Here is a 13,006-nt window from a genome sequence, read left to right as displayed (position 1 = left end):
CAATAACAATATTCCTGAATTTTGTCTTATATATTCTTATTTTGTACATTTCTTTTATGTTGATTCATAACTCAAAATTTGTGTATGAGAGGACAGAAGACAAAGAGATGAGGTAGAGAATGAAGGAGAGAAAATTGGGGTAGTAGAGCTCAGCTGTACATGAACTTGAAATCAGGCTGTTTTCTTATTGTTCTTGGTTTTGGATCATTATATAAGGCCAGCGCTGCGGCTCACTAGGCTAATCCTCCGCCTGCAGCGCCGGCACCCTGGGTTCTAGTCCTGGTTGGGACGCCGGATTCTGTCCTGATTGCTCCTCTTCCAGTCCAGCTCTCTGCTGTGGCCCGGGAGTGCAGTGGAGGATGGCCCAGGTCCTTGGGCCCTGCACCCGCATGGGAGACCAGGAGGAAGCATCTGGCTCCTGGCTTCAGATTGGCACAGTGTGCTGGCCATAGTGGCCACTTGGGGGGTGAACCAATGGAAAAAGGAAGACCTTTCTCTCTCTCTCTCTCTCTCACACGCACTCTCTCACTCTCTAACTCTGCCTGTCAAAAAATAAAAATAAAAAAAGATCATTATATAAATGCCTAGTATGATTAGTAGCATGAAAAAAGTATATCATAATGATAAGTGTATAGTTGTCCAACTCTGTCTCAGTCATGGCAAGTCTTCTAAGCCTTACTAACTGGACATTAGTTTCAATTAATTAATGGTTGGACATAGGCACAATTTACTTTCTCCAAAACAATGTAATAGGTTCAGTTTTTAAACTGTGATAGGGAAAGTATTTAGAGATTTTTCAAGTTGTGATTCTGTTCTGTTTCCAGATGTCTGGTCGGGCTGGAAGACGAGGCCAGGACCATCTAGGAGATGTGTATTTCTTTAATATTCCATTGCCCAAAATAGAAAAACTCATAAAATCCAAAGTTCCTGAACTGCGAGGACAGTTCCCTTTCAGCATCACCTTGATCCTGCGACTCATGCTGTTGGTTTCCAGGGGAGATGACCCAGAGGACGCCAAGGCCAAGGTACTGCGCTGGCCACTGTCTGAGGTTCAGTCTTCATCACTGACCTGACTGTGGTTGAGTCTGCTGTTCTTTTGGAAGTTTGTAGCCATTACTCTTAATGTTCACCAGTCTTATTAATGCTTTATAAAGTCTTAAATGGGGGCTGGCGCCGCGGCTCACTAGGCTAATCCTCTGCCTAGCGGCGCCGGCACACCGGATTCTAGTCCCGGTCGGGGCGCCGGATTCTGTCCCGGTTGCCCCTCTTCCAGGCCAGCTCTCTGCTGTGGCCAGGGAGTGCAGTGGAGGATGGCCCAAGTACTTGGGCCCTGCACCCCATGGGAGACCAGGAAAAGCTCCTGGCTCCTGGCTCCTGCCACCGGATCAGTGCGGTGAGCCGGCCGCAGCGCGCCGGCCGCGGCGGCCATTGGAGGGTGAACCAACGGCAAAAGGAAGACCTTTCTCTCTGTCTCTCTCTCTCACTGTCCACTCTGCCTATCCAAAAAAAAAAAAAAAAAAAGTCTTAAATGGGAAAAGATTGGGAACCACTAAGAGAATGATCAGTTATATTTGGTTCCATTATCAGACCTAGAATTTGTGTCTGGATGGGCACTGGGAATCACGCTGGATTAGTGTTACATTTCATAGGCAGCAGTTAAGGATATTGGAAATGGATTTTAAAAAGATTTGATTATTGGTTCTACCAATTAGAAACAAGCAGATTTATTTTTATGATTTTGTAATTAGTAAGTTTATTTTTCACAGGAAAGCAACCTAACTTTTTGAAATAATATTTGGGAAATGTAGAAAGTTGAAAGAAGAATAGAAAGTGTTCATGCCTACCTAAGTCTAATATCTAAAGACGATCATATTATCATTTAAGCAGTTTTTCTAGTCATTTTTTCTAGGCAAGAATGTGCATTAGGTTTTTAAATACTGATGTAGTTAAATCTAATCAGACTTCAGAATAAGGTTATAAAATTTATCTGATTTACTTAAATATTTTGTGTCCAAACCCAAAATGAGATTTAAAATTCATAATAAACTGATTTTTGTCTCTTTGAAGATGCATTGTTAAAAGAGACCTATTCTTGCCTGTTTTGGTATGTGAATAAGTGTGCCCAGTTAAATAAATGCTGTTTGCTGAGGCAGTAATTAATCTAGGTCTCCTGTGATTTGTTGGCTGGTCCTACGTATTTGATCATTTTAGATTAAAATTTACCATCTTAATCACGTTAAGTGCACAGTTTGGTAGCATTAAGTATATTCCCATGGTTATGCAATGCTCTGACATTTCATTAACTGAAAAAAATATTTCTTAAATCATTTCCCTATTTGTTTGCTTAATTGTTCAATTTATTTTCTAGGAAAAGTTATAATTTTTAATTTGAAACCCCCTTTTTGGATCGTCATTGCAATTTTTCAATCTTTATGAGAGAATATATACAAAACTTACCTCTGCTTCACTGGTACAGCTCTTCATAGTGTCAGTTCTGTTCTTTAGTAATACAAAAGCAGATTCTAATTCTGCTCCGGTACTTCTATGCTTTTCTGAACTTGTTCACCACTTTATTTGTCCCTCTTTCATATCATGGAAAGGTATTATTTTTAGAATGCCAATTTATATTATCTATATACCATAAGTTGCTGTGCCCTCTCTCTTAGAAGCCATGTCATTTGGCTTCCATGGAGGATGCAAATAATTTTCCAAAACAATTTTGCTGTATACAGAAGACAATTTTCATAGGTCAGACCTTTTTCTTTTTACAGTAGAAGTTAATATTCTTGTCCTAGTCTGGGAGGCTGTGTAGAATCTGATCTCATTAACTGGAACTGTTCTTCCACATGGCCCACTGTCTGTTTCATGAACACTCCAGGCACAGTGCAGTATGAAGACCACAGCTCTTGCTGTTTCTTTTATTTCTAACATCTTCCCTCAGATATGTGCATGACCTTGCTTCTTCTTTTCCTTCATAAATTCTTAGCTTCATCATTACTTAGTGAAGCCTACCTTCTCCTTCCCTTCTAAAGTTTAAGTGCTTCCCTATCTGCCTTTTTGACAATGCTCCTTATTCAGTACTCATCATTTCTTATATAGCATCAAATCTATCATCTGTCTTATGTATGTCATCTCTGTACCTCTATCATATTTGGTTATTTTCTCTATATTTCCCAATGAATTGTTAAGTACTCTAAGGCCAACTGTGTTTGTTGTCTTTTTTGGTACAGACATTCAGTATATATTTGTGGTATGACTGAACAATCTTGCAAATATCTATAGAAATTGATCTCTTATGGGTTTTTCTGTTTTCTCATATATGAATGAAGATATATCTGCCAAAATCTAGTGGTTTGCCTAGCAGTATGGTATATGAAATTCTTCTGGCTTCACTCTGTGCACCTCATTGCTGTTTGAATGCCCTTTGAGATCTGAGGCCGGGTGGATAGTTTTTGGCCCAAGTATCAGTACGAGATCATCTTTTGTAGCTTTTCAGAACTGAAAGATGACCTGTCTTCTGCTGCTAGCCTTGCTAATGCACTGATTACATCTGTATAATTAATGACTAGAGACTACAGTGTACAGTGATGTCAGGATTCTTGCTGTTTTAATAAAACTATGGAGGCTACACCACTAAAGTTACAGTGACCCACCATGCATCATTGCTCAGGTCCTTAACTGCTCCACTGTTTGCTGACTCTTGCCACCTCTGAATAAATGTGGCATCTGAGGGAGAGGAGTTTGTAGGAAAAGCTACTTTTGCTGCCTTAAAAAGTATCACCCAGCAGAGCAGGAGCTGGAAAGTACATCCCTTCCTCCTCTGTCCTTTCTTCCTTCCTCTAGACCACTGGGCTTAAAGTAAATACAGATTCTTCCAAGGTTCTATACACTCTCCGGTCCAAAGGCAGCCAGTGATGGTGGGGTTTTCCTCTTATTGTGAAGCTGAAATACCTGTGAACCTCAGTACTGCTTTACACTAGAAACCAAGCAGAATTTTTTTTTGTTTTAAAAAACCTAGTTCTATTATTTTTGCACCAATTATACAACATGGACTAATGGATCTTTTTCTCTTCCAGAACAATTCAGGAGTTATAAACTCAAACTGGAATAGCATGAAAAAAAAAAAAAAAAAAACTAAAAAGCAGAGTTAAGACAGAGAGGGAGAGGCAGAGAGAGAGAGAGATCTTCTGTCCTCTGGTTCTCTCCCCAGATGACCACAACAGCCAGGGTTGGCCAAGCCAAAGCCAGGAGCCAGAAGCTTCATCCATGTCTCCCATGTAGGTGGCAGCCAGGACACAGCTTTACCTGCTGTGCCACCATGCCAGCCCCCTGAAATGGCTTTTATTATCAGTTTATTTGGCAGTGTTTCTTTTCTGACAGTTCTATTTTATGTGTTCTACTGTGCTAAAGGAAGGGTGTGACATGTAAGATCATAGTACAATAATGTAAAATCGAACCTAATGTATTGCTGATATACATTTTATAATATAGGTTATTATGTATGTCATAACACTTAACACGGAGTAAACAAAAGTCCTATTTCTTAAAGGTGCTGTCTGTGCTCAAGCATTCACTGCTGTCCTTCAAACAACCCAGAGTCATGGAGATGCTAAAACTTTACTTCTTGTTTTCTTTGCAATTCCTGATGAAAGAGGTATGCTTGTGCTTTGTCTTCTGGTGCAGTAGCACTGCTGATAGGCAGATTCCTTGTCATGTTGAACTAAATGTCGTCTTTTGAAGGTTATATCCAATGATTAATATTACTAATAATTGACATAATTATCAAAGTTGGAGTATGTAATAGTTATCTATGTCACATATTGGCATTAAATACCATTATAAACTAGCACCTAATAAGCAGTTGTGTAAGTAATTATGTAGTGAGTTTAGTCAAACTAATGAATTCTTTTTGTTTTTTAGGGCTATATAGATCAAGAAGGTAACCCAATGGGTTTTGCTGGACTTGTATCACATTTGCATTATCATGAGCCTTCTAATCTCGTTTTTGTCTATTTTCTTGTAAGAGGACTTTTCCATAATCTTTGCCAGCCTACCACGAAAGGTAAGCTTGAGCTTTCATGTGCATATATAGTTTAAAACCACTAATGGATCTGTAGAAAGTCGGCAATTTGGGAATATTTTTTCAACAAAAAAAAAATACAGTGAATATGTAAATAATTTACAGGTACCCAAATCAGAGAAAACAATGTGAAATATGTACTAATACAGATTATTTGGGAGAGACAGACTTTGTGACACCTATTTTATAATTTCTACTTTTCTGGGGAATTACCTTCAGTCTTTCCTTGCCCTCTAGGATCCAGAACATAGCAAATAATACATAAATATAAAGAATATTTACTTAAATATAATATGTGTTTATCCTAGCAAAAAGATAGTTGAAACCATGTTAAAAATAAGATTACTCATAATTCCACTATCCACAAATAATCACTCTATTTATGAATATTTTCTTTTAATCAAATTTTCTTTGAATGTAATTATATGGCATACTTACATAGGTAGCATTATATTGTATAATCTAGAATCTTGTTTTCTAAAACACCAAAATTTTGTTCATGCCCTATAAATTTTTTAATGGATTCCATTTTCCACAGTTTGTGGTACATTTAAACAATAAATCCTTTATACAGTGTTCCTAAAATAAATATTTCCTTTTATATTTGTATATAGAGTTATATTTTTTAAAGGTTTATTTATTTATTTGAAAGTCAGAATTACGCAGAGAGAGGAGAGGCAGAAAGAGAGAGAGAGAGAAGTCTTCCATCCAATGGTTCACTCCCCAGTTGGCCACAACGGCCAGAGCTGTGCTGATCCTAAGTCAGGAGCCAGGAGCTTCCTTCGGGTCTCCCACACAGGTGCAGGGACCCAAGGACTTGGGTCATCTTCCACTGTTTTCCCAGGCCACAGCAGAGATCGGATCGGAAGTAGAGCAGCCGGGTCTCAAACCAGCGCCCATATGGGATGCCAGCACTTCAGGCCAGGGTGTTAATCCACTGTGCCACAGCCGCGGCTCCTAGTTATATTTTCTAATGCTAGTGAATTCAATATCTTTCACAACATTACTTTATCTTCAACCATTAATCAATAGAACATTCTACTTTGCATAATAGGTTCAGTCACCTTGCTCTAAACATGAATTGTTCTGTGAAACAAGGGTACTAAAAAAATACCATTCTTGGGACCAGTGTTGCGGCATAGTGGCTAAAGCCACTGCATGTGATGCTAGCATTCCATATGGACACCAGTTTGTATTCTGGCTGCTCCACTTCCAATCCAGCTCTCTGGCTAATGGCTTGGGAAAAGCAGTGGAACATGGCCCAAGTGTTTGGATCCCTGCCACCCATGTGGGAGACCTGGAAGAAGCATCTGGCTCTCGATTTCAGCCTGGCTCAGTCCTTGTCATTGCAGCCATCTGGGGAATAAACCAGTGGATAGATCTTTCTGTCCCTCTGTCTCTCCCTCTCTCTCTGTAGCTCTGACTTGGAAATAAATAAGTAAAACTTTCAAAAACAAAACAAAACAAAAACACCATTCTTCCAAAAACTCCGTAAGATAAATGATTTCAGGCAACCACATGTACAGTTGTGTTGACTGATGTGGGGGTAGGTATGTGTGTAATCCTGGGTATGGAAAATTTGACAACTTTATGAGGCAGGTACTAAGACTAGCATCATTTGGGAAATGACACTGGGGCACAGAGAAGTTAAATAAATTCACATCATCCCATAAGTTCAATAAGTCAGAATCAAGATTTATTTATAAGTAGTCTGATTCCAGAACCTAAGTTATTAAAGGTAGCATTTTGGAAAAAATTAACACATTTTTAAAATTTTTGCTTAGCATATAGTATTTGTACATATTTATGGGGTACATGTCATATTTAATACATAAATACAGCATGTACTGATCAAATCAGGTAATTAGCATTTTCTTTTCCTTATCACTTCTTTATATACACATAGATTTTTTGCTTAAAGATGTATCTATTTTTATTTGAAAGTCAGAGTTAGAGAAATATCTTAAACAGTGAACCATTGGTTTACTTCCCAAATGGCCACAATAGCCAGGGCTGAGCCAAGCTGAAGCCAGGAGCCAGGAGCTTCATCCAAGTCTCCCATGTGGGTGCAGAGGCCCAAGCACCCAGGCCATCTTCCACTGCTTTCCTAGGCACACTAGCAGGAAGCTAGATTGTAACTGGAGCAGCTGGAACTCAAACCAGTGCCCATATGGAATGCTGGAGTTACAGGCAGCAGCTTAACCCTCTATGCCATTGTGCCGGCCCCTCCTTATCATTTCTTAATGTTTGGAGCCTTCCAGGTTTTCTTAGTTTTTCAAAATAAAAAGAATATGTTGTTAAGTATAGTCTCTCCACGGTTCCTTCTCACTGACTGCTTTGGTATCTATTGCCCAACCTCCCCCTATTCCCCCCATGCAGTTTCTAATTACACTGTTGGAATTTTTACATCAACTTTTTCTTTTTCAGTGTTTCTATTTGAGAAATAACATGTGATATTTGTGTTTCTACTTCTGGCTTATTTTACTCAACATGTCCTTTAGTTCTATCTATTTTGCTGCAAATGACAGGATTCCATTCTTTGTTATAACTGAATAATAGTCCATTATATATCTATATCACATTTTCTTAGTCTGTTCATCTACTTAAGGACATCTCTGTTGATTTCATCTTTTATCAACAGTGTTGCAATATAAATGTAGCAAGTTTTTAAACACTATAGAAAAGAGCTTACCTGAAGTAACTCAAGTTAACAATAACTCACTATGAGTGGCAGTTGGCAGATAATGCTGGGAGAGTATTTGTGGGCTGAATTTTAAAAAGACGAAAATGCTAAACTAAGGAAGTTAGATTTTGTTTGGAAAGCATGGAGATATCAGAGGCTTGTAGATGAGAAAAAAGTCATTGTGAGATTCTTTAGGGCAACTGATCCTTTACTAGGATAGGCTAAAGTAAGGAAATCTAGGGAAAGTGACGTGGCAATTTAAGGTTGGGATGACTAGGAACCGAACTATGGTGAGAGTGACAAGAATGAAAAAGTCAACACAGAAGAAAACTGTCAGCAAATGTAGTCCTTACTCAGCTGCCACAAAAGCTTAGTTTCCAGGAAATATCATATTCAATTTAAATATGAAATAATATAATATAATATAATATAATTTCACATTTTTAACAAAATCCTTTATTTTGAATAGGCTCAAAGCATTTTTCCCAAGATACTATGGAAAAGTTATTATTGGTATTGGCAAATCTGTTTGGAAGAAGGTATCTTCCAGCAAAGTTCCAAGATACTACCTTAAAGTTTTATCAGTCAAAGGTAAAATGTATGACTCTAATAAAATTTAATAGTTAACAGCATTAAATAGATCCTATAAGAAACTTTTATTAACATTGGATAGTTCATTTGTTTTATAAAAATTGTTTTCTTCTTATAATCAATGTGGTATTTAATTTGTAGTTCAGATGTCTGCTTCTGTAAATATATCAAAGGTTAATCCCACAAGCAAAATAACTATCAAAGTCCAATTCATGTTTCTCATTTTATAAAGTACTCATCAAACTACAGCATTAAGTAACCTCAAAATGTATACATAATTCTACATTTACATGAAACAAACAGACTTCTTCCTCCTTGAATCAACAGTTCCCTTGGGATCTTTTTACCTTCAGGTGGGAATATGGGCAAGAAATAGGTTTATACTGGAAATCTCAGTGAAAAGATACTGTGGATAAAAAAATGAAGAGTTAATTTGTATTGTCTAACCCCACTATGTTGAATTAGCCATCTGTGCCCTCACTGACTGTCCTCTATACTCGTAACCACGCTTTAGTCATTGACTGATCATCACTCTTTCATTACGTGTGCATCCTTGAAATGTTATATAAGCACTCTGTTTAAGTAAAGTTACATTCAACTTAGAAGAGTCCATATCTCTATTACAAACAGTCATTACAAATACAATGAAAGAAGCTATTTTTTGTAAATGAAAATAGAAACAAAAAACAAATATTACCTCAACTCCACAAATCAAAGAATGAAACAATGGCATCATTGAATAAGCAGATAACTATAGAATTCTATTGCAATGTTCTTCCGAAGATTCAGTTTTCAAGGAACGTAGACACCTCTTTACGAAAATGTTTGACCTCTAGGTATTCCTTGATGATCTTCCTGAAGATTTCAGTGCTGCTTTAAATGAATATAACATGAATGTTACAAAGGACTTTGCCTCTTTCCTACAAATCGTTTCCAAATTGGCTGATATGAAACAGGAATATGAACTTCCATTATCAAAAATTGGTAAGTGCATTTTATCTCCACTGTGGAACAACTGGAAAAACAGAAAATCTTGCAGAAGAATATTTTTTTCAGAAGGGAGGAGTTCCAGGAATGCCCCTGGAATGAGGACACTCCACCTGCTTTCCAGAGAGAGTTAAAATAATTAGAAAAGGACAAGGACAATGAAACCTAATGGAGTCATTTATAAAGCATGTTGTTTAAAGGCTGCTTTGGGACTGAACCTGAAAAATGGATTAAGCACAACTCTGAGATTAAGACAAAAACTAATTCTGTCACTCTTTATCTTGAGGGAAAATATGCTTAGAGTTCATGAACATAGACTCTGGCAGATTCCTCCTCAGGTCCAAAGTCAGGCTCTAGTACTTAATCATCTGAGATCTTGGGCAAGCAAATTCATGGCTTAATTTTCCTCAACAGATATATGAGAAAGGAAATAACATTATCTACTTAGTATTGGTAAGCTTTGCATAATCAATATATGTCAATATCTTAAGATAGTGTTTGGCAGGTAGTAAAGAACATTCATGTATGTTTTTACTTTTTTAAAGATTTATTTTATTAATTTGAAAGGCAGAGTTACAGAGAAAGAGGTCTTCCATCCACTGGTTCACTCCCCCAATGGCTACAATGGCCAGGGCTGGGCCAGGCTGAAGCCAGGAGCCAGGAGATTCATCCAGGTCTCCCACGTGGGTGCAGGAGCCCAAGCACTTGGACCATCTTCCACTGCTTTCCCAGACACATTAGCAGGGAGCTGGATGGGAAGTGGAGCAGCCGGGTCTCGAACTGGTGACATCTCAAGCGGTAGCTTTACCTGCTAAGCCACACCAGCCCCATTATTTTTTTTTTTTAATGAACTAATCCATGGAAACCTTCTAGGGAAATAAAAAGGTGATAGATAAAGGGAAAGCACTGAGCTGTGGGTAGCAACTTCTTTGTTTCACTATACCCTAGCATCTCCAGTGGGGAAAATTCAAATAGATAGAGCTTGTAGCTTCCTGGACCCTGATAAAATAGGAAGGGGCATGAACGAAATTAGGCAATAATGGTGGACCACCGTGAACCTCACAGAGGAGGGGCACTGATGGTGCGTGACTGTTCTGCCTCTAATACAAACCCAATTTGGATGTATGGTCTGGTGCTTCATAAGAGCATGATTGGAAAAAAATGTATTTCTTCTTATATGCCACTTCCAAATCTATGAAGAGTGGCAGCTTGGAACACCATGTCTAGAAAGATTCTGAGGCAAACTCTGAATTCAGTGGTAAAAAGTACCATGTTATTAACAGTTCTCTGTTGTGGGAGTATACAATTTAAATTTAGTGTTTTATTCCTGTTGTTCCAAAGCCACTATAATATAACAATTTTGTAATAATGATACTAACAATTAATTTGTTGTGTAGTCTGTCCCAAGCTGTTCTGCCCTCTGTCTGTGAGGTAGCTTTTTCAGGCTTCATTGTGATATAGGCCCTGGAAAGTCAACTGGCTCCCCTTGCAGCACAGTCTACACCAAGAATGAAGCTTTAACAATTTGGTTGAGTTTTAAAAACTAATCTTTTGGGGCCAGTGCTGTGGCGTAGCTGGGGAAGCCACTGCCTGCAGTGCCAGAATCCCATATGGGCACCAGTTCGAATCCCGACTGCTCCAACTTATGATCCAGCTCCCTACTATGGCCTCAGAAGGCAGTGGAAGACGGCCCAAGTCCTTGGGCCCCTGCACCCGTGTGGGGAACCTGGAAAAAGCTCCTGGCTCCTGGCTTCGGATGGTGCAGCTCCAGTCATTGCAACCATCTGGGGAGTGAACAAGCAGATGGAAGAATGAACAAACACTCTCTCTCTCTCTCTGTAGCTCTGCCTTTCAAAATAAATAGAAAAACAAAACACACAAAAAACTAATCTTTCCCAATTTATTTTGGTCAGAATTCACAGGTAAAGAATGTGAAGGCTCTCAACTTGTGTCTCACTTGATGAACTGCAAGGAAGCAAGAGTAGCCGTTTCGCCATTTGCTTGTCTGTCTGGAAATTTTGATAGTGATTTACTTCAACCAGGAATTTCAGATCATGTAAGTGAAGGATACAATTCATTAATAACAGATCTGCAGGACATGACCCCAGTCTGAGTGGTGTCATAGAATAGAATGCTTTGGAAAAATTGGGAATTCTGGTAAGTAAATAATAAATAAATAAATAATAAATAAAGTTTAGTTTATAAGAACTGTGGGGAGCAATCCGGACTGGACTGAGTTACTGGAATTAAGACTTATTCTATGCATCTGCTCTCCCACAATATGGCGCTGGGAGAGAAGTAAACAGCTTCCGCACAGCTGCCTCCAGTTCAACTAATAAACTGTAGGACTTGCTCCTGATTGGAGGAGAGCAGCGTACTCGGCGTGTGGGCAGCCGAGTTGGGATTGGCGGAGGAGGACTATAAAGGAGGAGAGAGACGGCATGCACCAGGAACATCTATGGGGAACATCTAAGGGAACCCGTGCAGCCCCCGAGAAAGCCGGCCGGCGGTGTGCCGCTCCCCTGCGGAAGTGGGGAATGTGGCCAGGGGGAACTGCCCTTCCACGGAGGTGGAAGGGATAGTAGCCAACCCGGGAAGAACCAGCAGCAAACCCGGGGAGGGCCGAGCAGACGAAAGAACAGCGCAGGGTCCTGTGTCATTCCTCCACGAAGAGGGGGAGCGACATAATGGTGCCGTGACTCGGATATGAAGCCTAGGCAGGGCTTAGTGTCGTTCCTCCACGAAGAGGGGGAGCGACATAATGGTGCCGTGACTCGGATAGGAAACCTAGCTTGGATAGGAAACCTAGGACGGATAGCAAACTTAGGAGGGAAGAAACGGGAAGAAGCTATGGAAAGCCTAGGCATAGACTCAGATACGGACTACAGAGACTAGCAAACAGCCTAGGGAAAAGCCGGACGAAAAGAGGTGCCGGAGGAAGCTGTTGAAAGCCTAGGCATAGACTCAGATACGGACTACGGGGGGAAGCTGGGAGAAATCTCTGAGGTCGAAAGCGAAAGTGAAAGCTAGAACAAACAGACTCGGATGCGGACTGTGGGGAGAGGCCAGGAGAAATGAGGGAGGAGTATTGTTGGAGGAAAGCTTGGGGAAACATACCGGGTAGAGAAAAGTGTTAGGGAAATTGAAGCCGCGGGGGGCAGGCCGAGGCGGATACGAAAGCCACTTTGGGGTTCTCAAGTTAGCCCGGGAATAGGGGGCGAAAAGTTGAAACCAGAAGCTGAAACGTAAGCCAGATTGGGATCCGTCTGATTAGCCCGGGGAGCAAAGGACGGGAAGCCAGATCGTGGGGCGGAGACGTATGCTGGGTTGAATTCGCCAGGCTAGCCCGGGGAACTTAGATTGAATGCTAGTGGCGGACACGTAAGCTACGCTGTGTTACTCGCGGAAGCCGCCGCGTGCAGAAAGAGCACGGGGCGTGAATAGATAGGGAACGGGGCTGGCGTGAGGCCGTGGTGCAGACGCGAAGGGCGTGGAGACCGCGGAGCGCGCGAAGCCAAGCCGCGCAAAGCCGGGAAGCCGCGCAGATGAGAGAGGCGCGGGCTGAAGCGGCTCAGAGCCGGGAAGCAGCCTCGGGGCGGGCACCGGAAAGCCGCAGGGATAAGAGAAACAAAAGTTTAGAAGTAAAATGAGAGAAATGGGAATGT

At 40.4% G+C, this 13,006-nt stretch overlaps 1 protein-coding gene across 10 annotated transcripts in view; it reads left to right on the top strand.

The window, feature by feature from the left end:
- The window catches only part of LOC100345657 (putative ATP-dependent RNA helicase DDX60), a 100,638-nt gene that overhangs the window by 77,736 nt on the left and 9,896 nt on the right, over positions 1-13,006 (top strand). For all 10 annotated transcript variants that reach the window (XM_089325476.1, XM_089325478.1, XM_008249590.5 and 7 more), the window contains exons 30-35: positions 825-1,025; positions 4,550-4,654; positions 4,921-5,062; positions 8,233-8,354; positions 9,191-9,338; positions 11,255-11,397. In XM_089325476.1, coding sequence (XP_089181602.1) covers positions 825-1,025; positions 4,550-4,654; positions 4,921-5,062; positions 8,233-8,354; positions 9,191-9,338; positions 11,255-11,397 — 861 coding nt within the window. The remainder of the gene's footprint in view (positions 1-824; positions 1,026-4,549; positions 4,655-4,920; positions 5,063-8,232; positions 8,355-9,190; positions 9,339-11,254; positions 11,398-13,006) is intronic.

The sequence above is a fragment of the Oryctolagus cuniculus genome, chromosome 2, assembly GCF_051225735.1.
Source record: "Oryctolagus cuniculus isolate XC-2025 breed Fujian yellow rabbit chromosome 2, ASM5122573v1, whole genome shotgun sequence".
Taxonomy (NCBI): domain Eukaryota; kingdom Metazoa; phylum Chordata; class Mammalia; order Lagomorpha; family Leporidae; genus Oryctolagus; species Oryctolagus cuniculus.
The sequence above is the reverse complement of the archived record's forward strand: the minus strand, read 5'-3'. Positions and strand labels throughout refer to the sequence as shown.